Below are 27,480 nucleotides of genomic sequence, written 5' to 3'. Positions count from 1 at the left end.
AAATCCATGTCTCTCTCTCTCTCTCGCTCTCTCTCTCTCTCTCTCTCTTCCCTTCTCTAAAATCAATAATTTTTTTAAAGTGGTTATTTAAAAAAAAAAGACTAGTAGTTGACTAGCAGTAATCAAAACCTTCAGTGGCATGAAATACCAAATGTGTGACATGGCAGGGATGGCTAAATGACATGCTAAGGCACCCGGGAAATGCTACCAAGCATTCTTTTAGGGGATCCCTGGGGTCTTATTATCTTACATCTTTGCTCCAGCAGCAAGCACAGTGCCTAGTAATGCTTATGGCCCACAGAATGCTCCAAGAGAGGTAAAAATAATGATTATTTCCCTCTTAGGCCAGATTCTTCTTACTTTGTTATTTTCTTTGATTTCAGAGAGAGAGAGGGAGGGAGAGTGGGAGAGAGAGAGAGAGAAACATCAATGATGAGAGAGAATCCCTGATCCACTGCCTCCTGCATGCCCCCACTGGGGATAGAGCCCCCTACCCAGGCATGTGCCCTGACCAGGAATCAAACAGCAACCTCCTGGTTCATAGGTCGATGCTCAACCACTGAGCCACAGTGGGCAGGCCAGGCCCAGGTCCCTCTCTTTCTCTCTCTCTCTTTTTTTAAACAGAATGAGACTTTTGTTTTTATTACTCAAAAAGGCTTCATTTTTAAATTTATTTAGCTTTCTGACTCTGTGCTTGTGCCTTCAACACTTTCACAAGGATTTTCTGCTCCTCAATAAGGACAGCACGCTTGATCCTGTCACAGACACATTTAGCACACATGGATCCACCATAGGCCCTGCTGATGTGTTTTTTCATTTTAGACAACCTCATTAGAACTTTAGGTCTCACAGCACAAGCCCCGCAAAGTTGGCCTGGGCACACACCACATGCAGATTTTGGTGCTTTCCCAACCTTCTTGGTATAAAGGTATACAATTCTATTACCAGGGGTTTGGGACAGCCTGGTTTTGTTAGAGGCTGTATTGTAGGATAGCCTCCGACGGTATGTCAAACACTGGACCTTGGTGAATACCTAAACTGAAGTCACTGTACCCAGAAGAGGACAGGCCCAGGTCTCTTTAAGCACCTCCTGAGGTGAGTCTCGGGGTGGAGAGGCCTAGGGAACTGAGAGAGACACTTGACCTCTTGTTCTGTCACTAGGCAGGTTCTCAATCTTCTGGCCTTATTTTCCCTTTTGCACTATAGATTTCCACCCTGCCCCTCTCAGTAGGGAGTGGTAAAGAGGGCAATCAAGTCTTGGACTTGGAAGCTTAGAGATGTATGTCCAAGCTTGAGAGATGAGCAGGGCATCCCAAGCCAAGATGCCAAGAAAGAAAGAGCCATTGCCGAAACCGGTTTGGCTCAGTGGATAGAGCGTCGGCCTGCGGACTGAAAGGTCCCAGGTTCGATTCTGGTCAAGGGCATGTACCTTGGTTGTGGGCATATCCCCAGTGGGAGATGTGCAGGAGGCAGCTGATCGATGTTTCTCTCTCGTCGATGTTTCTGGCTCTCTATCTCTCTTCCTTCCACTCTGTAAAAAATCAATAAAATATATTTTAAAAAAAAAGAAAGAAAGAGCCATTTACTCAGAAAAGAAAGAAATAGAAGTAAAAGCCTAATGAGGGCTTACTTAGAGATGGCAAGGATAATAATAATGAGAATTAACCTTAACATCAACACCTTCAATTTACTACCCACCCACTTTTTTTTTTTTTTTAATTCTCACCTGAGCATATGTTCTTATTGATTTTAGAGGAAGGAAGGGATGGAAGGAGGGAGAGAAAAAACAAACAAACAAACATCGATCAGTTGCCTCCTGTTCGCACTCAACCAGGGATTGAACTGCAACCTAGGTATGTGCCTGACTAGGAATCAAACCTGCAACCTTTTTGATGTATGGGACGACATTCCAACCAACTGAGCCAGCTAGCTGGGGCCCTCCCACTTTTTTTTTTCTTTTTAATACCAGAATGCTTAAATACCTTCCCAACCCAGCATTCTTGGCCTCATTTTTTAAAAATTTTTATTGATTGATTGATTGATTTTTAAGAGAGACAGCAATTTTTTCCACTTTTTAAAAAAATATATTTTTATTGATATCAGAGAGGAAGGGAGAGGGGGAGATAGAAACATAAATGATGAGAGAAACATTGATTGGCTGACTCCTGCACGCCCCCTACTGGGGATCAAGCCCAAAACCTGGGCATGTGCCCTAGTCTGGAATCAAACCCGGGACCCTTGAGTCCACAGGCCGGTACTCTATCCACTGAGCCAAACCGCTAGGGCTGTTCCATTTATTTATGCATTCACTGGTTGATTCCTTTATGTGCCCTGAACAGGGATTGAACCCAAAACCCTGGTATATAGGGAGATGTTCCAACCAGCTTAGCTACCTGGCCAGAGCTTAGCATCACTTATTTGCAGATGACAGATTTTAATTTTTTTTAAATATGTTTTTAGTGATTTCAGAGAGAGGAAGGGAAAAAGAGATAGAAATATCAATGATGAGAGAGAATAATCAATCAGTTGCCCCACAACCTGGGATAGAGCCTATAACCCAGCACCCCGACCGGGAATAGAAATTCGACCTCCTAGTTCATGGGTCGACACGCAACCACTGAGCCACACCAGCCAGGTGCAGATGGCAGATTTAATTGTGAAAAAGAAGGGAAGTGATACTACAGCCCAGTGACCTGCCTTGTAGGACCAGGTGCCTTAAATATTGCCTGCCACAAGATCCGAGGCAATAAGGGTCTTTCAGCCCTATGAAGGACCAGGATTGTGATTTAGGGACACAGTCAGATTAAGAGGTTTGAGGGAAAGAGGAAAGAGATGCCATTTCCCCCTCCCAATCCCATCAAATTCCTGGCAAATTCCTTAATGCCCTGCAGATGGCACCACTGACAAGGAGTTCTCTGCCCAGAAGAGCTGAACTCAGATTTGTGAACTCTGTCCTGGCTGTCACCTGGGTGCTGAACCTAAAAGATATACAACAAACAGGAAGTGACTGACCTGGCATCCCTAGCATTCACATGCTTGTCACTTTTTGTTCTGTCCATTCCTAGAGCCAGCTGGAACTCGTGCAAGGTCATTGTGAATCAGGCAGCCACAGCAAACCCCACACCCAAGGAGCTCTTAACCTCAGCTCCTGCCTCTAGGGTGCTTCCCAGTGTGGGATAGGTATAAAAACATGGCCTTGGAGTCAACAAGGGGTAATGAAGGAGTGTGCTGCCGGATTAATCTGAGCTTAATATTGATTCAAAGTCAATAACCACCTGATGATGTGGATACAAACATGTATGTACTGATATCCTTGTGTTGTGAGGGCCAGGTTTTTCCTCCCCGCTATCTGGTACATAAAACGGAATAGATTCCCTATCTTACCCATCCTTCAACTGACCAACCCATCTCCTAACTGACAGCCTGCTATATGTTACTGTGTCCAAATGTGATAAAATCAACCTCATCACCTCAATCCTGCCTAGGGTCTTCCAACACTATTCTCTCTGCCTATATGAAGTACTTTTTCCATCTGTAACTGATCCCACCCCCTTTGCCCAGTTAACTCATACTCTTCCTTTCATGATAAAAACCCAAGTGTTGCACAATTCACCATAGCAAAGATCTGGAAACAGCCTAAGTGCCCATCAGCAGATGAATGGATTAGAAAACTGTGCTACACCTACAGGATGGAATACTATGCTGCTGTAAAAAAGAAGGAACTCTTACCATTTGCAACAGCATGGAGGGAACTGGAGAGCATTATGCTAAGTGAAATAAGTCAGTCAATGAAAGAAAAATATCACATGATCTCACTCATTTATGGATAATTAAGACCATTATAAACTGATGAGCAAAAATAGGTACAGAGGTAGAGCAACATCGAACAGACTGCCAAACTACAGCAGGAAGACCGGGGAGGGTTGGGGAGGTGGGTAAGAGATCAACCGAAGAATTTCTATGCATGCATATAAGCATAACCAATGGACACAAGACACTGGGAGGTATGGGAAGCTAGGGGAAGGTCAAGGGGAGAAAAAAAAAGAGACATATTTAATACTCTTTGTAATACTTTAAGCAATAGAACAATTAAAAAAATTAAAAAAAGAAAGAAAGGAAAAAAAAAAAACCCAAGTGTCAACTCATCAAGGATTTGAAGACTAGGTCAAACTAGATCAGATTTTCTAGTTATCCTTTTATAGAATCTTCTCCTTTTAAAGTATTTCTTGTATTTTAGAATTCTATATTTATTTATGTGATTATTTAGTTAATATATTTCCCCAACCAGATTTTATAAGCTCCATGTCTGTTATGCTTACCATTGTATCACCAGTACCTAGCTTGGTGCTTAATTATGTGATTAACAGTTAATAAATATTCCAAGCCGAAACCGGTTTGGCTCAGTGGATAGAGCGTCGGCCTGCGGACTGAGGGGTCCCGGGTTCGATTCCGGTCAAGGGCATGTACCTGGGTTGCGGGCACATCCCCAGTGGGGAGTGTGCAGGAGGCAGTTGGTCGATGTTTCTCTCTCATCGATGTTTCTAGCTCTCTATCTTTCTCCCTTCCTCTCTGTAAAAAAATCAATAAAATATATTTTAAAAAAATAAATAAATAAATAAATAAATATTCCAAGAATTAATTTTGGGCAAGAGCATAAATTCAAACTTTTCATTCTGAAAGCTAGCAAAGACTGTCCCTCCACTGCCTTCCTCTTCCCCTACTTTCCCAGTCCCAAAGGTCTAAGATGCCTCAGGAAGACACTACAGGGTAGACGGTGACATCAAATGGAGGTAGAAGATAAAATTGCTCCTCTGTTCTAGAGATTTGTTTTAAATAAGAAGAAATATCTTGCCATGGCAGGTGTAGCTCAGATGGTTGAACGTCATTCTGTGCACCAAAAGGTCACTGGTTCGATTCCTAATCAGGACACATGCCCAGGTTGTGTGCTTGATCCCTTGATGTTGCTCTCTCGCATTGATGTTTCTCTCTTTCTCTTCCTCTCCCTTCCTATCTCTCTAAAAATCAACAAAAACATGTTTTTTAAAAAAGAAGAAGAAATCCCTCAGCCTCTCCCTGACCCCACTATAGTATCTCATGACACTAACATGTAGAAACTTCTGCTGCCTCATATTGACCAAATGACTGGCTGCCATGAGACAGGTGTGACCAGCTGCCAGAACAGACTGCTGTCACCTTAGACATTCCTTCTATACAACAGTGTGCAAAGTGTTTCCACCATCCTCTTCACTGACCACCCTACTATGCAAACTGTTATCCAGTTCTGTGCACCTTAAGAAGGATATGGACAGATAAGAGTTTCCTTCAAAGGGTGAGTGGAGTATGTAAGTAAGGGGTCCTGGGTACAGCAACTCAGAAAAAATGAGGTTGCTTATTTATTTATTTAAAATATATTTTTATTTATTTCAGAGAGGAAGGGACAGGGCGAGAGAGATAGAAACATCAATGATAAAAATCAATGATTGGCCGCCTCCTGCACACCCCACACAGGGGATTGAGACCACAACCCGAGCCTGTGCCCTGCCCTGGAATCGAACTGTGACTTCCTCATTCACAGGTTGATACTCAACCACTGAGCCATGCTAGTTGGGCAAAAATGAGGTTGTTTAGATTAGAAAGGAGAAATCCAGTGAAGAGCTCCTGTCCAGAAATGGCAGCAGACTCATTTCTCAAAACCTCAAAGGGCACAGCAAATGATGGGGAATAACATTGCAGCTCACTTTCTAATAATTAGCTAGGACCCACAATGACATCCATGTTGTGAAAGGCAAGGGAGAACTGAAGACTTCTATGATCCCTCTCCATTCCCAGAGTCTGGGATTTCCAAATGTTCTTGCTATCTCAAGCCAATCTTTCATTATGATTGTTTTCTCAAATATTTTTTGAGAGATCAGTGATAGGTAGGAATAAAGGAGCAGAATTTCTCAACGCCATTTTTAAACCCTTACCCCCACTCCTGCCAACAACAATAACAACAAAAAGTTCTCAGATCCAGGGAGGCCTTGCCTAAGGGGAACCTCTGGTTTTCCTAGAATCCTAGACAAGAGGGCAATTCCAAAGTTGCTGGCTTATGTCTAGAAACAAGTCCAATTTCCTTGAGAGGGAAGGAAAAGGTTTATAGCCTTAGTTTGTGCTGCTATAACAAAACACTATAGACTAGATGGCTTAAACAACAAACATATATTTCTCATAGTTCTGGAGGCTGGGAAATCTAAAATCAAAGTGCTGGCGGATTCCGTCTGGGGAGAGCCTTCTTCCTGGCTTGCAGACGGCCCACCACCTTCTTGCTGTGTCCTCATATAGCTGAGAGAGAGTAAGCCCTAGTTTCTTTCTCTTCTTATATGAACATTAATCCCATATTGGGGGCTATACCTCATGACCTCATCTAAATCTAATTACCTCCCAAAGGCCCCACCTCGTATAATTATCACATTTGGGGTTAGGGTTTTAACATATGAATTGGGGTGGGGGTGGGGCACATAAACATTCAATTCATAGCACAGTTTACAGAATTTTCACCTTAGAGTTGAATGAGTTCTTTCTGAAAACCCAGAAAGTCCTGGGAATAAAACTACCCTAAAGCTACTAGTCTTATTTGAATGAACAGGAATTTTTCTGTACTTACGTTTTCTGTGGGGAAATTGGGACATGTAGGTAAGCAAAGAGAAAATGAAAATAACCCATAATCTGAATGGAAAGTTTCTGAAATCTTTGTATTAAAAAAAGGGTAGCCCTGACTGGTTTGGCTCAGTGGATAGAGCGTCGACCTGCGGACCAAAGGGTCCTGGGTTCGATTCAGGTTAAGGGCATGTACCTTGGTTGCAGGCACATCCCCCGTGGGGGGTGTGCAGGAGGCGGCTGATCGATGTTTCTCACTCATCGATGTTTCTGGCTCTCTGTCCCTCTCCCTTCCTCTCTGTAAAAAATCAATAATATATATATATATATATATATATATATATTTTTTTTTTTTTTTTTTTTTTTTTTTTAAAGGTAACTTTTCATCTGGCCGGCATTGCTCAGTGGTTGAGCGTCAACCTATGAACCAGATCACGGTTTGATTCCCAGTCAGGGCACAGGCCCAGGTTGTGAGCTCAATCCCCAGTGGGGGGAGGAAGCTGAACTATGATTCTCTCTCATCACTAATGTTTCTTTCTCTCCCTCCCTCTCTAAAATCAATTTTAAAAATACATATTTTTTTAAAAGGGGTAACTTTTCCAAATCCCCTCTCACCTCTGGGAGTTGGTGCCTCTGGGCCTTCTGTCTGCTCCTCTCAAGGTGCTATTCAGCAATAAGTCAACATCTGAAAGCTCAAAGGTGACCTCACAGGAAGAAGTAGAACGGCGAACCTTTTATATGCAGATGTAGGGTGCCAGGACTCTTCAAGTTTTACCTTTCTATTACACTGAGTATCTAAGCAGTTTAGTAAGGAGAGGAATACAAAAACTGGGGAGATATAGTGGGGAAAAGGGAAGCTTCCAAGTCAGATAAGCCAGTTCAAGTCCCACATCCACCACTTATTGTAGCTCCTTGCACAAATTACTTAATCTCTTTGAACAGATTCCTCATCTATACATAAAAAAAGTCTACTACCATATTTTTGCACCTCTGAACCCATTGCTTATGTTGCAATATCTATCCCCAAACCTCCAGTGTCATATTTTTCTCACTCAAATTATTATCTCCTACACATTTTCACAAAATTGTTTTTATATAGGTTTTTTTTGTTTTGTTTTGTTTTTGTTTTTGTTTTTGTTTTTATATAGTTGACATATCTCTGAAGTCCTTGAAGGTAAAATTGTGTTGCTAAATTTTACATTTTGAGGACTTGGCAGTTACCTACAGTGAGTGTGCAATAAATGTTAACTTGAAACCTTAAAAAAATAAAATTAAAAAGTCTACTTAGTAGGATCCTTGTGACATTGAATAAACTAATCTATGTAGAGTATCTGTTAACATTTAGCATAGTGAAGGCTCATTCTGGATTATTCCCTTCTCTGTGCTGCTTGCAGATGTTGAAATTTACTCCACAGTCAAGGTGGCTCCTTCCCTACAAAAATGGATAACTAACCTCTTAGATCCCAAATCTACAAACATTGAGTGTTTACTGTGAGAACTGCACTGGGTTAAGAAATGGGGTTGAATGGAAAGGAATGAATTCAAAGCCAAATGCAGGGTTCTAGTCCTCTAAGTGGAAAGGAAAGGAGTAAAGACATAAACAGAGGTAAGTAAAACAATACTTGCTTTAGATAAAGTAGTGGGGGGTGGGGGAGAGTCCTCTGAGCAGATAACATTTAAGCTCAAACCTAAAGAAAACAGGAACCAGCTAAAAGTGAATTGGGAAGGAGAAGGGGAGAACTTTCAGGCAGAGGAAACAGCAAGTGCAGTGTCCTGAGAAAGGAAAGTTGGCAGGGTCGACCAGAAACTGACCAAAGGCCAGAATGAAGATGGTGCCAAGTTGAAGCAGTAGAGAGGGGATAGCTCAGGGGATAGCTCACAAGTCACAAAACAGTTGGGCTGACAACGTAAATGGAAAAATTGGTGAGGTGCTTACCCAAGTAATAGGAGCTGTGGAAGACTGGTACATCCTCCTTCATCTACAGAGCCATAGGTCCTGGCTGCCCAGCTCTGCCAGATCTTCTATTTAAGAGACAGATGTGAGCCCTAGCTGGTTTGGCTCAGTGGATAGAGCATCGGTTCGATTCCGATCAAGGGCACATTCCTTGGTTGCAAGCTCAATCCCCAGCCCTGGTTGGGGTGTGTCTCTCACATCAATGTTTCTGTCTCTCCCCTTCCTTTCCATTCTCTCTAAAAATAACATAAAATAAATCAATGGAAAATATTCTCTGGTGAGGATTAAAAGGAGATAGAACAGATATCTGAACTTTTAAGGAGTCATCTTCTGATTTTTAAATGTTTGTTCAAATTTGTTTAAAAAAAAAAAACAGTGAGCCCAACAAAACACAGCATATTTAATATATCCTCTGAAAGCCTTGTAGGCTTACTTTAAAGCAGGTGAATTTTTAAGTGCAAATGGGTCACTTTTGAGAGGTTTTGAGCTGAGACAAGATCTGATTTGTGTTTTAATAAGATCACTAAATCACATATGCTTAAAATTAAGATCTGAGACCTGTTACCCTCCAGGGCCACTTCTCCCTGACAAGCTGTACGTCCCTCCAGGCAGGGCCTTGACCCATTCATGTTTGTTCTCACAGCACACTCAATAGACCCAAGCCACCTGTCTATCCTTTCCTTTCTTTGCAGCAGACCCAAGGACCCGGCTAGCTATCTTCTCCTCTTTGTAACTGTGTCTACTCTCTCTCCTGGTTGAAGTTCTGTTTACATCAGGCTTGGTTGCTAAGAGGAAAATCAGCTCCCAAGGTTCCATTGCAAATCACTGGGGAAACAGAAAAGAGGTAGAAATAACTTGCCCCATGGTTACAAGGGTATAGAATTCACTTGTTAATTCTGGCACCAGACAGTAACTGGATGCAGTCTAAGGCCTTTAGAATTGGGCTCTTACTCTTCCATGGGAGGCTTTGCTAAACTCAGCCCTTCTTTTGCTTTTCTGCACTGCTTCCTCCCATTCGGGGGAAGGCTTTAACTTCAGGAAGGGGAGGCTTTGCACACATACCTCCGCGGAGATCTCAGGAAGGTCACTTGCATGCCTTAATGATGTGACCTTGGGCACGTGACAACCTCTCACCTTTTTCTAATTTCTAAAATGCTAATCACGACACATTCCTCTTAAAGGTTGTGATATTAAAATGAGATAAAGTCTGTAAAGTGAGTGGTACCTAGGTTGGCTAATGTTTGATTCTGCACCACTCAACAATAGTCCCCTATGGACATTACCTCACAACGTTTCAGGGGAATATTTCTGTAGTTCACTATTCAGGTGTTGTTGTTTTTTAAGTATTTGCTCTAGCACACACTTGGCCATCCCCAAAGTGACTGAGTGAAAACTGGCCGCGAAGGGGGCCCCCCTCCAACATATATACACTTTCAGAAAATGGTGCTGTGGACCTTGGGTTCCTGGGAAGCGGTAACCTCTCAGAACCCCCATGGAACTCTCACATCCTCCCTGGCTGCCTAGTTCCAAAAGGTTCATTTAGCCACGGCCGAACTAAACTTTCAGTCGTTACTAAAACTCTCTCTCCTCAACAGCCGGAGGCGAGGAGTCGGTTAGTTTTAGATTGAGCACCGATTGGCTTCAAAGATACCGCCTCCTTTCACGGGGAAAGCCTATCATCGTTTCTCTACCTATGAGCGGCAGCTCTAGGAGCCAATGAGTTTCGCTTTATGAAAGGAACCCGCCCATCCCTTGTGTCGTCACTCGGCCTCCGGTAAAGTAGAATGAGGACTGACGCTTCCTCTTAACGAGCCTAAAGGCGGGTGTTTACGTTGAAACTTGACTGAGGCCCGACCTTAAAGGGGAGGGAACAGAGTGGGGACAGGGGCCCTTTAAAACAAGGCGCGCTGGTGCCTGCCCCTTTAAGGGCGGGGCGTCCGGACGTCTGAATCTGGACCTGAGATTACCTCCCCCGAGTTTCCGTCGCAGGCTGCGAGGAAAGGCTCCTCGGCTGGGTCCGGGTGCTTGGCGGCGGCGGCTTTATCCCCGCCGGTCCTCCCCGGGCCCGGAGACACCCCCGCCCCAGTCATGCTGAGCAGAGTATGGAAGCAGCTGACTACGAAGTGCTATCCGTGCGAGAGCAGCTATTCCACGAGAGGGTCCGCGAATGTATTGTGAGTATGGGACCCGGGTAGGAAGGTTAGGGCCAAAGGGTGTCCCGGGTGAGGGAGAGGTTGGGGTCGGAGTACAACCACCTGGGCTCAGAGCGCCCTCAGACCCCGTGCGCACCAGGGCGAGCAACGAAAGGCCCCGGCCCGTCAGAAGGACCGGTGCCCCAGCCGGTGAACCAGTAGTTAAGTCGGATCCTCTGGGTAGTTGCGAGATAAACAAAGCCCATCGGTTTCCGCCCCCCCGCCCCCCGTCTCTCCCCCGCCCAGCCCCGTCGTTCTGGGCGTGGGTCCCCTTGTGTCTGAGAGTTTGGCGAGTCTGCCCGGCTTAGACCGAGAGGGATGGATTTGATTAGGGGAGGGCTGGTTTGCATTTACTTCCCAACTGGTGTTTGTTGAAGGGGGACTTTGGTGGGACTCCCGCCTTGGAAGAAGGGACTCTTGCTGGTGTGGATTCTACTGGGTAGAGATGGAGAACAGCTAAGCCTCCATCACCCCCCCCTCCGCCGCCCCCTTATTGGTGTTTGTTAGGAACCCTGCAAGTGGAGGTTCCTAGCTAGCTATTCAGACATTTAGGGATTTCCCCTGTGAGTGGTTCCCCTGAGTGCTCTAGAGAGCACCTGGCTGCCTCCCTCCCTCCCTCCCACCCTCCCTCCCGGCCGGGGTGGGGGACACTCGCAGGCGCCAAGGAAGTCAGATCTTGCGCAGGCCTGCTTTGAACGCTCATCTCTCTCCTTTCTCCTGAGTCTTCTTTCTCTGAGCTCCCCAGGGTAGCCCTCTCTTCCATATACTACATGGAAAGGAAACGAGAAAGATTTGAAAGAATAGAAATGTTAGTGAATGGATCCATCATTCATTTTTTTCTCAGGCTGGGCTCTGGTCTGCCCTGGGCAGCCTCAGATTGGAGGAGGGATAAAGGGAGCCACTGCTTCACTGAGTCTGTCCTTATTTCTGAGTACTGAAAGGTAGGAAGTATATTAGTCCGTGTGTAGAATGCCAGATCTGCTTTCAGGAATCCTTCCTTATGTGTCCCTTAGTGGATAGTCCCACATGGTGGGGTTGGGCATACGTTGAGGCTCGGCCGGGCCTTGAGACAGTGTATGGTCAGAGGCCCACATTCTTAGAGAACCGGGAGGGATGCGACCTTGGACAGAGAAGCAGCCTCTTGGATGTCTCCCCCATCCTTTGGTCCCATTAGCTGAGGAATCAGTGCTGGGCAAGGGCAGCCTGAAGGCTTCTGGTTGCTCCTCCACCTGGCACCAGTTCTGCTCTAGAGAATGACCTAGCCTCCGCTGGAACTGCGTGTAACTCCAGCATGACCTTTTGAGCCCTCCCACCTTCCTATTACTTGCGCAAGCCCAGGGTGGAGCACTGGGCTGTAAAAATTCTGCAGTTCCAATCTGAGTGGCTCATTCTACTCTGCTTTCCTAATGTCAAAAGCTACAGCTTTGTCCTAGGCCTCTGGCTCTCCTGGGGTCTCTATGACTTTGTCCCTCTTTGCATGGATAGCTGTATGCAGATTTCCTGTGGCGTCAGCTCCTCTTGGGGACTGGAGAACCCACAAGACTGATCCTGCCTTCTTGGACTACTTGAAATACAATAATGTCTCTTCTCAAGACTCCCTGTTTATGGAGCCAAACTGAGCAGTAGCTCTTCCCCTGAGCAATAGCAGCTACCTTGGGGTAGGGTGGGATGCATGCATGTGCAGAGTAACTTGGCTAAGCCCTGCCTTAACTATCAGTTGGAGGTCCAGTCGCCCAGAGGCATGGGACAGGCCTTGAGATGCCTGGCCCTAGAATTGGGAAGTCACTTGAGGTAGGGAGCAGGGATTGACTGCCTTTAAAGAGGCTGATGTTGACTCTTTCCCCCTCCCCACCTGGGAGTCTGTGCTGTGGGACTCTTTCCCCCTCCCCACGAAAAAATTTAAAATAAAAAATAAAAATAAAAAGAGGCTGATGCTGACTCTAGAAACTTTGTAGATATTGGGCCCCAACTAAGTCTTATTCTTAGGGGCAGAGATTAAATGAGGCTCTGATTTGGCCCAGAGCATACCTGATCTTTCAGGGCTCCCTATTGATTTTTAAGAGAGACAGACAGCAATTTGTTCCACTTATATTTTTTTTAAAAAATATTTTTATTGATATCAGAGAGGAAGGGAAAGGGGGAGATAGAAACATCAAGGATGAGAGAGAATCACTGATCGGCTGCCTGCCTCCTGCACGCCCCCTACGGGGGATTGAGCCTGCAACCCAGGCACATGCCCTTGATGAGAACCGAACCCAGGCCCCTTCAGACCGCAGACCAACCCTCTATCCACTGAGCCAAACCAGCCAGGGCTGTCTGCTGCTTCTTAAAGGCTCCTGAGGCCTTGACTAGAAGGAAGTAACAGGGAGAAAGTATGCAGCCTTGTTTTGGGGAAGGGACCCCATGGGGCTATGGAATGTTCTTAGAGTTTCTCATCCCAGCTCATGCTCTGCCATAGATCTCAACACTTCTGTTTGCGACACTCTACATCCTCTGCCACATCACCCTGACCCACTTCAAGAAGCCTGCTGAGTTCACTACAGGTACCTGTGACTTCCCTCCCATCTGCTCGTCCTCTGCCAGTGTTCCCGCTGCCATGGAGCCAGCCTCAGGAGAATGGGTCTATGGCACCTGCTGGGAAAGGAGAGGTGGCTGTTGTGGCGCCTTTGCCTCTTCTACCTCCCTACCTCCACAGGCAGGGACAGTGTGGTATAGTGGAAAGTCTAGATAGAAGTGTCCACAGCCAATAAAGCTGCTGGGCAAGTCCTATAACTTTTCTGGCCCTCAGTTTCATCCTTTCCAAAATGGGCCTAGCAGTCTCTACCCAGCCCATTGTTATTATGTGGACCAAAGAGATGGTTAATATAAAAGCCCTCTGTAAACCTAAAGTGGGCAACTGCAAGGTGAATGTTATCATGGGCACAAGCTCTGTCACCTCCTCTCCTAGTGCTCCCACACCCAGGACCAGAGACCTCCGTGACCGCTGGGACCCCAGGACCTGGTGATGGTGGCCTTTCTCTTTCCAATCTGTGCTCAGATTGGAGCTTTCCTTCCTGTAGGCATTGTGTGACAGGGAGGTGGGAGGGGCATCCACACACTTGCCTCAGCCTGTTCAGATCATCCTGTCCTGGCCCTAGCCTTTCTTCCCCTCCATGAGCCCCCACCCAAGAAGGCAGCTACTCCTCTGTGTAATTCTCTTGGGAACTTTCTCTGTGAATCTCCCCCCCAACCCCCGCCACTGCTTGCATTTCTCTGCTGCACCCAGCCACTGATGTAACCAACCTCACAGACCAGTTGTTTATCATATTTTGAGCTTACAAAAGAGGAACCTGTGATGGGGAAGGAGGGAAGTGAGGGAGTTTCTAGCCTGTTCTCTCTCCACCTGGGGCCACTGCTACCTTGGCCGGAGAACAGGTTGTGGGGTTATAGCATGAGCTCTCCCAGAGCCTCCTGTCCAGCTCTGCCTCTCTGGGCACAGGCCCTTCTTTCAGGGGGCAGGGACGGGGAAGGAAGGCACGCTGCAACACAGATGGTTCCCAGAGCTGCCCACTGATCTTCTGCTTCTTCCCCATGCCTCTGTCTTTTGTAGTGGATGATGAAGATGCCACAGTCAACAAGATTGCGTAAGTGTTGCTGCCTGAGCAACTGGCACCAGTTACCTTTAGAAGCTGAAATCCAGTGAGGCCCTGGAGCTGGCAGAGAGAGTGGGGTGTCACAAAGTAAAGAGAGAGTTTCTGCTTCCATCCTACTCCTGGCTTCTTCCAGCTTTACCCTACCCTGGGGATGCTTGGAAAAGCTGTTCTTCCTGTCTCCCTGGTTAGGCCAGGAGCTCCTGGCATCCTCAAGGCCGGAACTGTCAGCTGGGGCTTGAGTCACCAGAAATGACTTCAGCTTGGCTTCACCTCCCAGCATCCATTGGGAAGGGAGTAGGGTAGGATGCAGATTAATGAAAACATCAGGGGATGGGAAGATAGAACCCCTGAAGGAGAGGTGTGCTTGAATCTAAAGATGGACCTTATTCCAGACTGCTGTTATTCACTAGCAAGGATAGAGAAAGATATAGTGATGACTCCTCTGGGTCAACAGATTATAAGAAGGCAACCATCCCCCCTTGATGGACCAAATAAATAAAAGTGTCCCTTCTTTTCAACTGATGCAGCCCCGCACATAGGCCTTAGCTATGAAGTTGGGTTTTAGCTCCCTTTTCCCCCTTTGTCCTAGAGCTTCATTCAGGGCATAGCCACATGGGGTGACCCTGCTCTTATGCGGCCTGAAGAGGCAAGCTCAGAAATCCACACCTCTGATTAGAGAAGCCAGGCCTCTTAGGTTGGCATTATGCCTGGTGCACCCTACGGGCATGTGTGGGAGGATCACATTCCTGAGGACGTCTGGGCAGGTGACATGGCAGGTGACCAGGCTCCCATAAATGCCTGAGATGTACCCATCCCATGTGCCAAGGCTTCCCTAAAGGTAAGGACTAGGGCTGGGGGGCAGTGAGTGGAGCCCCAGCTGATGGCTCCTTCCCTGGTCTGTCACTGCTAGTTGGTTCTAGGAGAAACTACAGGTGCCTGCAGGGATGAATGGGGCTTGTTGGACCCAGGGAAGTGTCTGAGCTAAGCAAGGACTCTACCTCTCCTCTACCCAGGCTCGAGCTCTGCACCTTTACCCTGGCGGTTGCCCTGGGTGCCGTACTGCTCCTGCCCTTCTCCATCATCAGCAATGAGGTGTTGCTCTCACTGCCTCGGAACTACTACATCCAGTGGCTCAACGGCTCCCTCATCCATGGTGCGTGACTCCTGGTTTACAGCTTGGGATGGCGATAGGGAGCAGAAAGTGTCAGGCAGATACAGAGAGCCTTGTACTCATTAGGCATAATCACCCCATCCCCAGCTTCCCGATCACATGATCAGTCCCCAGTGGGTTGGGCCACCCTTTTCTGACCACCTCTGCCTTTCCTTTTTTTGCTCTAGGCCTCTGGAACCTCGTTTTTCTCTTCTCCAACCTGTCCCTCATCTTCCTCATGCCCTTTGCATACTTCTTCACTGAGTCTGAGGGCTTTGCTGGCTCCAGAAAGGTGAGTGAGTGATGAATCAATCAATTCAAGCAGGAAACACAATGCCACTCAGATGTTTCAACTAAAGAGATTTTAATGAAGAAACTATTTATAGAGGTATAGTCAGAGTTGAGATCAACAAGGAGTTTGAGGCGCTAGTAACATCAGGAAGTCATTACCACCATAGGCTTGTGGGAGCAGAGAGAAAAAATAGCTTTTGGAACCCAGTTGAAGCTGGGGAGGTGCAACCACCCAGCAGAGGAGCTGTTGGTCCTTTCCATTGGGCAAGCCGAACAGGAAAACCAAGGGCAAAGGGCTTGTGTGATGCAGACCTCAGGAGTCAGCCTCCCAGGGCAAAACAAGGATGGGGGAAGGACCCGAGGAGGGAGGTTACAAAGGAAAAATATCGAGAACGGAATGGATATTCTGGTTGTGGGTAGGAGGACTGAGTGATTTAGCAGATTAATGCTTTCCCCCTTCTCCTGAATCCAGTCCTCTGGTTCCCCTAGCCAGGCTGCCATTCCCAATGTTGCCTGCCTTCCCCACACTGCCCCGACGTTGGCAGTTCTCTCCACCCACACCTATTGCCTTCTTCCATAGGGTGTCCTGGGCCGAGTCTACGAGACAGTGGTAATGTTGATGCTCCTTACTCTGCTGGTGCTGGGCATGGTGTGGGTGGCGTCAGCCATTGTGGACAACAAGACCAGCAGGGAGTCACTCTATGGTGAGAGGGCCAGTTCCTTCCCACCCTCCAGGCTAAGTGGCTCATCAGTTGGCAGATGTTCCCCTTCCTGAATCAACTGTATCCTTCTGAGGTGGAGAAGATTGAGATCATCTAAACCGTTAGACTGACCCTAACTGGTTTGGCTCAGTAGATAGAGCATTGACCTGCGGACTGAAGGGGTCCCAGGTTCGATACCAACTGGGGGCACATGCCCGGGGTTGCAGACTCAATCTCCCAACAGGGGGTGTGCAAGAGGCAGCCAGTCAGTGATTTTTCTCTCATCATTGATGTTTCTATCTCTCTCTTCCTCTCCCTTTCTGAATTCAATAAAAATATATATTTTTAAAAATAATAATAAATAAATAAACCGTTAGACTGAAGTTTCGAAATGATGGACTTCAGGCCAAAACCAATCTGCAGGAATGTCCCATTGGGCCCATGCAATGATTTAAAAAACATATATGAGTCAGTTGCCATATATATATATGTTGGGAGGTTTCACATTAATATCCAGATCTCTGGCTTTGCTTGACAAGGTTGAGAATCTGGCCACACTAGTCCTTGGTGACTGGGACTGAATAACAGTTGTGCCCTTTAGGTAGGGCTTAGGACAGGGGTGGGCAAACTTTTTGACTTGAGAGCCACAATGGGTTCTTAAACTGGACCGGAGAGCCGGAACAAAAGCATGGATGGAGTGTTTGTGTGAACTAATATAAATTCAAAGTAAACATCATTGCATAAAAGGGTACGGTCTCTTTTTTTTTAGTTTTATTCATTTCAAACAGGTAGGATCCGGCCCGCAGGCCGTAGTTTGCCCACGGCTGGCTTAGGATCTTGTTTGCTATAGTCCCTGCCACTCCCTCTTCTGCGACACAGGCCAGCTTTCCTGATTTGCATTACTTGCCTAACCCCTGTAGGTTTTGTATTGTCTCTGAGGCCTGTCGTCCCAGTAAGCAGGAAAGAGTTGGGCTGACTGTACTGCTTTTTTTACCCTTAGACTTCTGGGAGTACTACCTCCCCTACCTCTACTCCTGCATTTCCTTCCTTGGGGTCCTGCTGCTCCTGGGTGAGTGTTCAGGGTCTGGGAGATAATGGGTAAGGTCCTTGGATCGGAACCACAAGGGTGGAAGGAGAGGGAATGGAGGGGTGGTGAGGGGAATGATGGAGAGAAGGGTCTATCAGGTGACTGGCTTCTGTCTCCACAGTGTGTACTCCGCTAGGTCTCGCCCGCATGTTCTCGGTTACTGGGAAGCTGCTGGTCAAGCCGCGGGTATGTAGTACTCCTTGCCTTTTGATCCTGTGGGGTGAGCTTCCTGCCAAGCTGGAGCCAGAAAATAAAACAACCCTATGATTGTGTGCTGCACACCTTGCAGAGGGCCACAGCCTTTGTTGGCCCCTATACCCTCCACCCCCATCACCTGGAGCTGGTTACCAGACATACAAAGCAGAACACAAGGCAGTCGGGAGGGATGGATAAGTTGCTGACCACAGGGTAGTGAATAAGGGGTAGGGGAAGGAATGGGATGATAAAGCCCTGGGATGAACAGGGTGCTCCTGGGGCCCTTGGGATCTGGGAGCCCCTGACTATTATTAGTCCCTCCCTTTTCCCCTGCTCCCAGGTGCTGGAAGACCTGGAGGAGCAGCTGTACTGCTCAGCCTTTGAGGAAGCAGCTTTGACCCGCAGGATTTGCAGTGAGTTGCAGTTCTTCCCAGGTGGGATGATAGGCATGGCTTGGGCAAGGGCAGCACCATCTTCTCTGCCCTCAGATCCCACCTCCTGCTGGTTGCCTTTGGACATGGAGCTGCTGCACAGACAGGTGCTGGCTCTGCAGACACAGAGGGTCCTACTGGGTATGTGAGTTAGTAGGGATGGGAATACCTGGCTTTCCTTAAGAATAGCCTTTTGTTCCAAGTCCGTGCTAACCGCTTCCCATCCCTGCACAGAGAAGCGGTGGAAGGCTTCAGCCTGGCAGCGGAACCTGGGTTATCCCCTGGCCATGCTGTGCTTGCTGTTATTGACGGTGGGTATACCAGCCTTGAGGAGGGTGGGGAGTAGAAGGCCCTTGAATAATTTAGGCCTTCTTAGGGAAGAGAAGGAGATGCAGGGACCTGGTTATCTTCAATCATAGTAGTTACCTCTTACTGAGTCTCTACTTTGTGTCCTGCCCTGTGCTGAGCACAGCAATCCCAATTTTGTAAATGAAGAAACAGGGAAGTTAAGGAGTTTACCCAAGGCCACAGAGGGCTTGCTGTGGGTGAAAATAAGGGTTGAAATTCAGTCTGTCCCCCAACTTGCCACAACCTGGACTTGGGAATAAGTCTTATCAATCTGGAGGACGAATCCATTTTTCTACTTAGCTTTTTTGCAATTCTTCCACCTGGAGAGGGTGTATCTTATAATACCCTCAAAGTGCTCTGTTGCTAGCACCAGCCTCAAGGAAGTCCCATACAGTGCTTGGAAACTGAAAATGTTGGAGCAGCGTATCTGCTTTTTTATTTATCTTTATTTTTTATTTTTAAGTATATTTTTATTAATTTCAGAGAAGAAGGGAAAGGGAGAAAGAGATAGAAACATCAATGATGAGAGAGAATCATTGATCAGCTGCCTCCTGCATGCCCCCTACTGGGGATCGAGCCTGCAACCCCGGGCATGTGCCCTTGACCAGAATCAAACCCAAGACCCTTGAGTCCACAGGCCAACGCTATATCCACTGAGCCAAACCAGCTAAAGCTGCTAGGTGGGGTTTTTTGTGTTTTGTTTTTTTTTTTAATAAAATTTGTTTTGTTGATTGATTTGGGAGAGAGGAGGGGAAGGGAAGGGAGAGAGAAAGAGAAACATAAATTTGTTGTTCTTATTTATGCATTTATTGGTTTATTCTTGTGTGTGCCGTGACCGGAGATCAAACCCACAACCTTAGCATATCGGGATGACGCTCTAATCAACTGAGCTGCCCGGCTGTCTGCTCTTAACATGTAACTCTGGATACTGTTGTGGGCTGGGGCATGGATGGGAATCTGTGACCTTGCCTCACACAGGGCCTGTCCGTGCTCATTGTGGCCATCCACATCCTGGAGCTGCTCATCGATGAGGCTGCCATGCCCCGGGGCATGCAGGTACTGGGCTGCCCTCCCCCATATCTTTTGGGGAGGACCTAAGAAAAGCTGGAGTGACGGGGCAGGAACTGAGGCCAGAGGGAGGGCTGGGTGCTGGGTGGTGCTGATTGTGGAGAGTGCTCCACCGTGATACTACTTCATTTCTCAGGGTGCCTCCCTGGGCCAGGTCTCCTTCTCCAAGCTGGGCTCCTTTGGTGCTGTCATTCAGGTTGTACTCATCTTGTATCCTTTTGTATCTTCTGAATGTCTCCTTTGGGGCTCTGGGCAGACTTGTAGTGGGACTGATGGGAAGGGGGCAAGGAAGTCTTCACCAACCTGAGGTTCAGAAATAAAGAAAAGACTTGATTTTGAAAGGAGGTCTGGGGGAAAGGGGCTTATTCCCTTTGAGATGAGGCATTAATCCTTGGGAGCTGGCCAGTTCTTCCCTAACCCCAGTGGCAGTTATCTGATGGTGTCCTCGATCGTGGGATTCTACAGTTCTCCACTCTTCCGGGGCCTGCGGCCCAGATGGCATGACACAGCCATGACACAGGTAATTGGGTTGGAGTAGAGGGGTATCCTGGAGACATGCATGGGGACTAGATACTGGCAGTTCTGCTACCTCACCTCCCCTTTCCGTACTCCTCCCCAGATAATCGGGAACTGTGTCTGTCTCCTGGTCCTAAGCTCAGCACTTCCTGTCTTCTCTCGAACCCTAGGTAAGTAGCAAAAGGAGGTAAAGGAATTGGCTTCTTTTTAGTACCTACTAGTGCTAAGCAGACATTTTATATACATGTTCTCCCTAAATCCCACAACAAACCTATGAGAAAGTATTATGCCTATGATACAGATCGAGAAACAGGTTCTGTGAAATGCTTGTGCTGAGATCAGAGTAGTGTTGCTCCAAAGCTCATACTTTTCCTTTGCATCACATAGCCTTCCCCATTTACTTCTGTCGTCTTGATTGAAAAGTACCACGTTTCCCTAAATCTTCCTTTGGGCTGGATCATCTAATAAACATTCTCATTTTATTTCTTCTTTTATTGTTGATTTTAGAGAGAGAGAAACATCGATTTGTTGTTCCACTTATTTGTGCATTCATTGGTTTACTCTTGTATGTCCCCTGACTGGGATTGAACCACAATCTTGGCATATTGGGACAACACTCTAACTAACTGAGCTCCCGATCAGGGCTAAATATTTTTTATTTTAAAGATGAAATACAGAGAAGCTAATTAATTTGCCCAATTTTATAGCTAGTTTGAGGCAAGGCCAAGTCAGGCTAGAACCCTTGTCTCCTTAATCCCAGTCCAGCGCTTTTTGCACACACCAAGGCATCAAATAATACACTCAGTCCTTCTCCTATCTTTAGAACTATGAACTAGAATTACCTGGTAGAAATTTTTTAAAATGTAACTAGTTCACTCCAGGGTAGTATGAGAGTTATAGGTAACCCCCCCCACACACACTATATATATATCATACATGATTTTAATTAGTTCTATTTGGACACTCTCTTGAGCATGCCTGTGCTCTCTTTTCTCAGGTGTGTACTTTTGCTTTCTTTCTCCTAAGCTCCAAGGGTCCCCAGGATACTTGCAACCAGGAGAGCAGTGGGCAGCAGCAGCTTATCCCAGGCTAACCCCCTGAATCTGTCTCCAAGAACTCTCCTTTGGCCTCTGTAACTTCCTTTTCCTGAGTCCATGCAGCCCAGCATGACTCACTTCTGTTACTTTGACTTCCTTTCCCAAGTCTAGGCAGCCCAGCCTAGGCTCCCTCCTGTTACTGTGATCTTGTCTCTTCTATTTTAAGTCTCTTTTTTTTCACTGTCCCCAGCTTTTTTATAATATATATTATACTAGAGGCCTGGCACATGAAATTTGTGCGGGGGGTGGGGGGGGAGAAGTCCCCTCAGCCCAGCCTGCACCCTCTGCAATCCAGGACCCCTCAGGGGATGTCCGACTGTAGTCAGACATCCCTCTCACAATCCTGGACCTAATCACTCACCTGGCTCCTAAGCGCTGGCTCCTAATTGCTCGCCTGTCTGCCTGCCTCATCACCCCTAACTACTCCCCCCCGCCCCCGCCCCGCCGGCCTGATTGCCCCTCACTGCTTCTGTGTGCCGGCCTGATTGCCTCGAACTGCCACCCCTGCCGGCCTGGTCGCCCCCAACTTCCCCCCTCTGCTGGCCTGGTCGCCCCTAACTGCCCCCCCGCCGGCCTGGTTGCCCCCAACTGCTATCCCCCGCCAGCCTAGTCGCCCCTCACTGCCCTCCTGCCAGCCTAATTGCCCCCAACTACCCCCCTGCCAGCCTGGTCGTCCCCAGCTGCACCCCTCCCACCAACCTGGTCACCCCCAACTGCACCCCTCCCGCCAGCCTGGTCGCCTCCAACTGCCCCCCTCTGCCGACCTGGTCACCCCTAACTGCCCTCCCCGCCAGCCTGGTCACCCCCAACTGCTACCCCCCACTAGCCTAGTCACTCCTCACTGCCCTCCTGCCAGCCTAATTGCCCCTAAATACCGCCCTGCCAGCCTGGTTGCCCCCAACTGCTACCCCCCTGCCAGCCTGGTTGCCTCTTACTGCCCCCCTGCTGGCCTGATCACCCCCAGCTGGCCCCCTCTGCTGGCCTGGCTGCCCCCAACTGCCCCTCCTGCTGGCCTGGTCACCCCTCACAGCCCCCCTGCCGGCCTGGTCGCCTCACACAGCTGCTGTTCAATCATTTGGTCATCCCTCACTAACCCCCTGCTGGCCTGGTCACCCCATGCAGCCTGCTTGTTCAGTTGTTTGGTTGTCCCTCACTAACCCCCCTGCTGGCCTGGTCGTAGGCAGCCATCTTGTGAGGGTGTGAGGGTTAATTTGCATATTGCCTCTTTATTGTATAGGATAATGACTAGAGGCCTGGTGCACGAAAATTCATGCACTGGAGCAGGGGTCCTTCAGCCCGGCCTGCCCCCTCTCACAGTCTGGGGGCCCTCAGGGGATGTCCTACTGACGGCTCCCCAAGTGGGGAGTGGGGCCTAAGCCGCAGTCTGGCCTCCCTCTGAAGGAGGTGACTGGGCTGATCAGGGGAGGGCGCCACCCCCATTACCCCACTGCTACCGCCACTGCCGGCTGTGGCGGCTGCGAGGTCTGAGCCCCGGGCCTCGTAGCCACTGGGGCTCATGGCTGCCTGAGCCCCGGGCCTTGCAGCTGCCTGAACCCACAGCTGCCTGAGCTCATGGCTGCCTGAGCCCCGGGCCTTGCAGCCCCTGTGGCTTTATCCAATGGATGTCCAGGAGACGTCCATCTAATTAGCATATTACCCTTTTATTAGTATAGATGTTTTATTTTACCTTATTTATTGAATTTATTAGGATGACATTGCTTAATCAATGATATAGGTTTCAGGTGTGTAATTCTATAACTTATCTGTATATTGTATTGTGTGTTCACTACCCCAAGTCAAATCTCCTTCCATCACCATTTACTCCCCCATACCCTTTTCTACCTCCCCCCAACCCCTGACTGTCCCCAGCTTTAATAAATGTACTCTCAAAATCAAAAATCAAAAAAATAAATTAGTTCTATTTGGTTCTTAAGTCCACACTCTTTCCCCTGTAGCATTTATACTTAAACCATGAGGGTTTAGTAGTACACTAGGCTTGTAGGTCCATCAGTTAGTTCCTTTCGGTTGGAGTTAAGTGGAGGAGGGCCCCAGAAATCTTATTTGATATTATATTATTACAGGCTCAGCAAGAGTTAAAATACTCCTGGTACATATAGTGAGTGCTTTATGGGAATTATTTAATTCTAACAGTCCCATTATTTCCTCTACTTTATAGTTGAGTAAACTGAGGCACAGATGTTTAAGGAATTAGTCCCAAATCACACAATTAGTTGAGGTGGAGTTTGGATATGAACCATAGCAGTCTGATCAGAGTCAGAGCTCTTTGCCTCCACACAGCTCTACCTACTAAAAAAATACAAGTGACTAGCTTATAAGTTCCTGACCCAGGAACAACTGGTAGGCCCAGGTAGCTCCTTGGAATACCTGAAGCCAGAGGGGAACCCATCGAAGAACATGCCAAACTCTGACAGGGAAGTTGAAGCAAGCCTAGCTGCTGGCACTTTCTTCACAGCCCTGAACTCCTCTGAGACAGAGCTTGGGATGTAGGAATAATTAATAGTAAGAGAGGCCAGTGTTAATATCCAAAATATATAAGGAACTCATACAACTTAACAAAAGGAAGACAATCCAATTAAAAAATGGGCAAAGGACCTAAATAGACACTTCTCCAAAGAGGACATACAGATGGCCAAGAGACATGAAAAAATGCTCAAAGTCACAATCATCTGAGAGATGCAAATCAAAATGACAATGAGGTACCATTTCACACCTGTCAGAATGGCTACCATCAACAAACCAACAAATGACAAGTGCGTGAGGATGTGGAGAAAAGGGAACCCTAGTACACCGCTAGTACACTACTCCTAGTAGATTGGTGCAACCATTATGGAAAACAGTATGGAGTATTCACAAAAAATTAAATATGGATCTGCCATTTGACCCAGTGATCCCACTTCTAGGAATATATCCTAAGAAACCTGAAGCACCAATCAAAAAGAATGTGTGCACCTCTCTGTTCATAGCAGCACAATTTACAACAGCCCAAGTGCCTATCAGTAGATGAGTGGATAAAAAAGCTGTGGTACATTTATACCATGGAATACTATGTAGCATTAAAAAAGAAGAATCTTTTACCCTTTGAGACAGCATGGAGAGACCTGGAGAGTATCATGCTAAGTGAAATAAATCAGTCAGAGAAAGACAAGTATCACATGACTGCACTCATATGTGGAATCTAAGTAACAAAATAAACTGATAAATGGAATGGACCCAGGTACATGGAAGAATGGAACAGAGTTCAGAATCCCAGAGGGACGGCGGGGGAGAGTGGGTGGGTGGGTGGGTGAGACCTTGAATGCATAACCCATGGACACAGACAAAAGGGTGCTGAGGGTCTGGGGCGGGGATGGCAGGGATGGGGGTGGGCTGGAAGGGGTCAATGGGGTGAAAAGGGGGGACATGCCATACTATCAACAATAAAGAATTATTTTTTAAAAAATAATAAAAAAATAAAATCCACCCCCCCTCAAATAATAGGAGGCCAACTTATCAGTTGCAGTGTTGAGATGTGGCCACCAGGAGGCAGCAGAAAGGTGGGCTCTGAGCCAGGGAGGGGCTGGGATGCCCACCTTCTATCCTGGTCTTTCTATTTCAGGACTCACTCGCTTTGACCTGCTGGGTGATTTTGGACGCTTCAATTGGCTGGGCAATTTTTACATCGTGTTCCTCTACAATGCAATCTTTGCGGGCCTCACCACTCTGTGTCTGGTGAAGACCTTCACCGCAGCTGTTCGGGCAGAGCTGATCCGGGCTTTTGGTGAGAAAGAGTGGGTGTCACAGGCTGGTGGGGTGAAGCCCTCTGGAACAGTGGTCTTTCCAGCAAGGGAGATGGCAGGCTTTCTGCTTTACTTGTAACATGCTTCATCCATCCATTTTGTGGTTTGGTTGTCTTATCCCAGAGGTCTGGACATATGTCCTACTTTTGACTGTCCGCCTTCCCTCTTTTCCAGGACTGGACAGACTGCCATTGCCTGTCTCTGGTTTCCCCAGGGCATCTAGGAAGACCCAACACCAGTGACCTCTAGTTGGGGGTGAGAGGGAAAAAACTGGACACTGCCATCTGCTACCCAGTCCTGAAGCGACACCAGGAGTGGGTGATCCTTAAGACCTGGAATCTGAGAGGGGCGGGTGGCAGAGGGGAGCTGAGCCATCTGCACTGTTGCATAATCTGAGCCAGAGTTTGGGACCAGGCCCCCTTGTTTTTCCAGATTTAACTGTGGGCCTTAGCATGGGGTGGGATTGGGTGACTTGGGTCTGGCTCCTGGTCCAAAATCCGTTAACACATCAATCTGCCTCACTGCTCTTCCAGGCCATGCCTGTAGCCATGTTTACATGATTTGATGTGCAATAGGGTTGGGTGGGGACTGGGGAGGGACCGAGCAGGGGCAGATGTGGGGGGCAGATTGTCTCCCTTGCCTCTGGTCCAGAAGAACCTAAGCACTGTGTTATCCTGGAGGGACTTTGGACCACCAGAGAAGTGAGGATGTGGGAAAGAAAAGGCCACAACCATCAGCAATAAAGTTGATCCCAAGGTTTGCTTTGGTTTTTTTAAAAGGCTCTCTCTGTGTTTATTTGAATAGCCTTGCTCTCCCCGCAAGTCCTGAGTCTTTCAACTGAGAGAAACAGAAGGGTTCTGTCCACCATCCTTTTCCTTCCCCTCCATCTGCATTCTTAGTGTTCTTTGAGGACTTGGGTCTGGTGTTAGGCCACACAATTAGGCAGTTGGGAACTCCTCTCCCTTAGCCTAAAGCTGACTGGTCCCCTGACTCTCCTTATACTCATGACCTTGTTTATGTGCCTTGGTTATTGGGGGTAGGTAGGCATGGGTGTAGGAATAGGATAAAATCCCCTTGTATACACACACACACAAATACACACACACTCAGCCCTGTCCTCCCTGATTTGACTATTGGATGTGGAATAAAAGAAGTGGCTAGCTAACAAAGGTCTGTGATCTACCTCAGAGAAGAATCTAACTCAATCTTTCCAGAGGCTATCAGTGCTTTAAGTACTATGCAAGCCCCCTGCCACGTTGGGGCTAGGGACAAAGTTTCTGCTCAGGGTTATGTATGTTATGTATATGTTGCATTGAACAACATTTAGGGGCACCACTCACCTCATAGTCTTTTTTTTTTTTCACCTCATAGTCTTAATGTATAGTTATGACTATTTTCTTGCAAATGGCAGGTGTATTGAGGAAGGGGGTGCTTTTTTTTTAATGTACACAAAGGTGCCTATAAGTGCTAGCTATGGAGCTGCATGAGGGGTGAACATGGAATACAAAAACAAACAAACAAAAACCCCCACAAAAAACAGTGTAGGTGCCATGCCATGAATATTTGCTGAGCACTCTACTATAGGCCAGGCACTTAACCATGGGGTTACATGATAAATAAGTTTGTGCTTAATTGCTTTTTCTAGTAAGGGTGACAGATAATTCTAACACTGAACTACAATAAATGGTAGTTAATTACTGGTTTTCCAGGAAATAGAGGTGGTCAGTGTCAAGACATCAGAAAAGGCTTCTTAGAGAAAGTGATTTCTAAAGGAGAGTAGGTTGGTGGGTGACGTGTAGCAGGCTCAAAGCCTCTGGGATAAATCTGAGTGACTGGAAGCAGAGCCCCAGGGGGGTCCAGAGAGGAAGAAACTAGAGAGGTGGCTAGATGAAAGGTGAAAGGAAACCAGTTAGAGAGTTCAAGTAGACACTGCCCTCCAGCAACTTCCAATTGACAAGTTATTCATTTAAAAAAAAGTTGGGTGTCTCGCAAGGACAAAAGAGGGGCCAAATTTTGAAGTCCTGAAGTAGACTATAACTTGAAGCTCTGTTGCTGACTCTAGGGAAAACTCCCAGCAGAAGAGATGGAAATGGCAGAGGTTTGGGGAAGACCATGGAGAGGCAAGGGAGGCTCTGGTTGTATGCCCAACGAGCATGGTTGACTTTGGGCAGGAACTGGAACCAATATTTCTGGATAGTAGCAGAGGACATGGCCTGCCAGGGTAGGCTTTAGGAGAGCAAAGATCCTGTTCAAATATCAGAGGAGGATGGTTTGGTACCGAGCGCAGACTGGGAGGTAGAAGGATGCTTCACCAGACAGCCAAGGACTGTAAAGCTGTTAGGGTTTCCTAGGCAAGTAACTACCTGGTTTCCAGGATGGGACACA

At 47.3% G+C, this 27,480-nt stretch overlaps 2 protein-coding genes across 8 annotated transcripts; one reads left to right on the top strand and one right to left on the bottom strand.

The window, feature by feature from the left end:
* Positions 1-661: 661 nt before the first annotated feature.
* Positions 662-10,680, bottom strand: LOC132226532 (large ribosomal subunit protein eL34-like). Its single transcript, XM_059681141.1, has 2 exons — positions 10,558-10,680; positions 662-1,033 (listed from the first exon to the last, which is right to left on the bottom strand). The coding sequence occupies exons 1-2, from the start codon at positions 10,678-10,680 to the stop codon at positions 671-673; spliced, it is 486 nt and encodes a 161-aa protein (XP_059537124.1). The 3' UTR covers positions 662-670.
* On the top strand, positions 10,397-25,873 carry LMBR1L (limb development membrane protein 1 like). Of its 7 annotated transcripts, XM_059682752.1 has the most exons (18): positions 10,412-10,764; positions 13,241-13,325; positions 13,730-13,837; positions 14,372-14,405; positions 15,428-15,567; positions 15,753-15,856; positions 16,436-16,559; positions 17,557-17,625; positions 17,765-17,829; positions 18,179-18,251; positions 18,327-18,410; positions 18,504-18,580; positions 19,596-19,673; positions 19,822-19,895; positions 20,115-20,205; positions 20,305-20,371; positions 24,915-25,076; positions 25,270-25,873. In XM_059682752.1, exons 1-18 carry the CDS (start codon positions 10,693-10,695, stop codon positions 25,335-25,337), a joined length of 1,575 nt encoding a protein of 524 aa, XP_059538735.1. In that variant the 5' UTR covers positions 10,412-10,692; the 3' UTR covers positions 25,338-25,873. The 7 variants fall into 7 exon arrangements, with proteins under 7 accessions (XP_059538738.1, XP_059538739.1, XP_059538734.1 ...); XM_059682755.1 differs by lacking the exons at positions 24,915-25,076; positions 25,270-25,873 and adding an exon at positions 21,228-21,489 and having other exon boundaries at positions 10,397-10,764; XM_059682756.1 differs by lacking the exon at positions 20,305-20,371 and having other exon boundaries at positions 10,403-10,764.
* Positions 25,874-27,480: the final 1,607 nt, after the last annotated feature.

This window comes from Myotis daubentonii, chromosome 2, assembly GCF_963259705.1.
Source record: "Myotis daubentonii chromosome 2, mMyoDau2.1, whole genome shotgun sequence".
Lineage (NCBI taxonomy): Eukaryota > Metazoa > Chordata > Mammalia > Chiroptera > Vespertilionidae > Myotis > Myotis daubentonii.
Note: the sequence above shows the minus strand (reverse complement) of the source record. Positions and strands in the feature narration are given on the sequence as shown.

Bases quoted from the DNA above. Each gene is read 5' to 3' on its own strand.
- LMBR1L (XM_059682751.1), top strand. From the start codon at position 10,693: ATGGAAGCAGCTGACTACGAAGTGCTATCCGTGCGAGAGCAGCTATTC. The intron at 16,560-17,556 runs GTGAGAGGGCCA...TTTTACCCTTAG, and splicing joins CAGCAGGGAGTCACTCTATG to ACTTCTGGGAGTACTACCTC. The intron at 19,896-20,114 runs GTATCCTTTTGT...CCCCAGTGGCAG, and splicing joins ATTCAGGTTGTACTCATCTT to TTATCTGATGGTGTCCTCGA.
- LOC132226532 (XM_059681141.1), bottom strand. From the start codon at position 10,680: ATGACTGGGGCGGGGGTGTCTCCGGGCCCGGGGAGGACCGGCGGGGAT. The intron at 1,034-10,557 runs GTAATCTCAGGT...ACTTCAGTTTAG, and splicing joins GCGACGGAAACTCGGGGGAG to GTATTCACCAAGGTCCAGTG.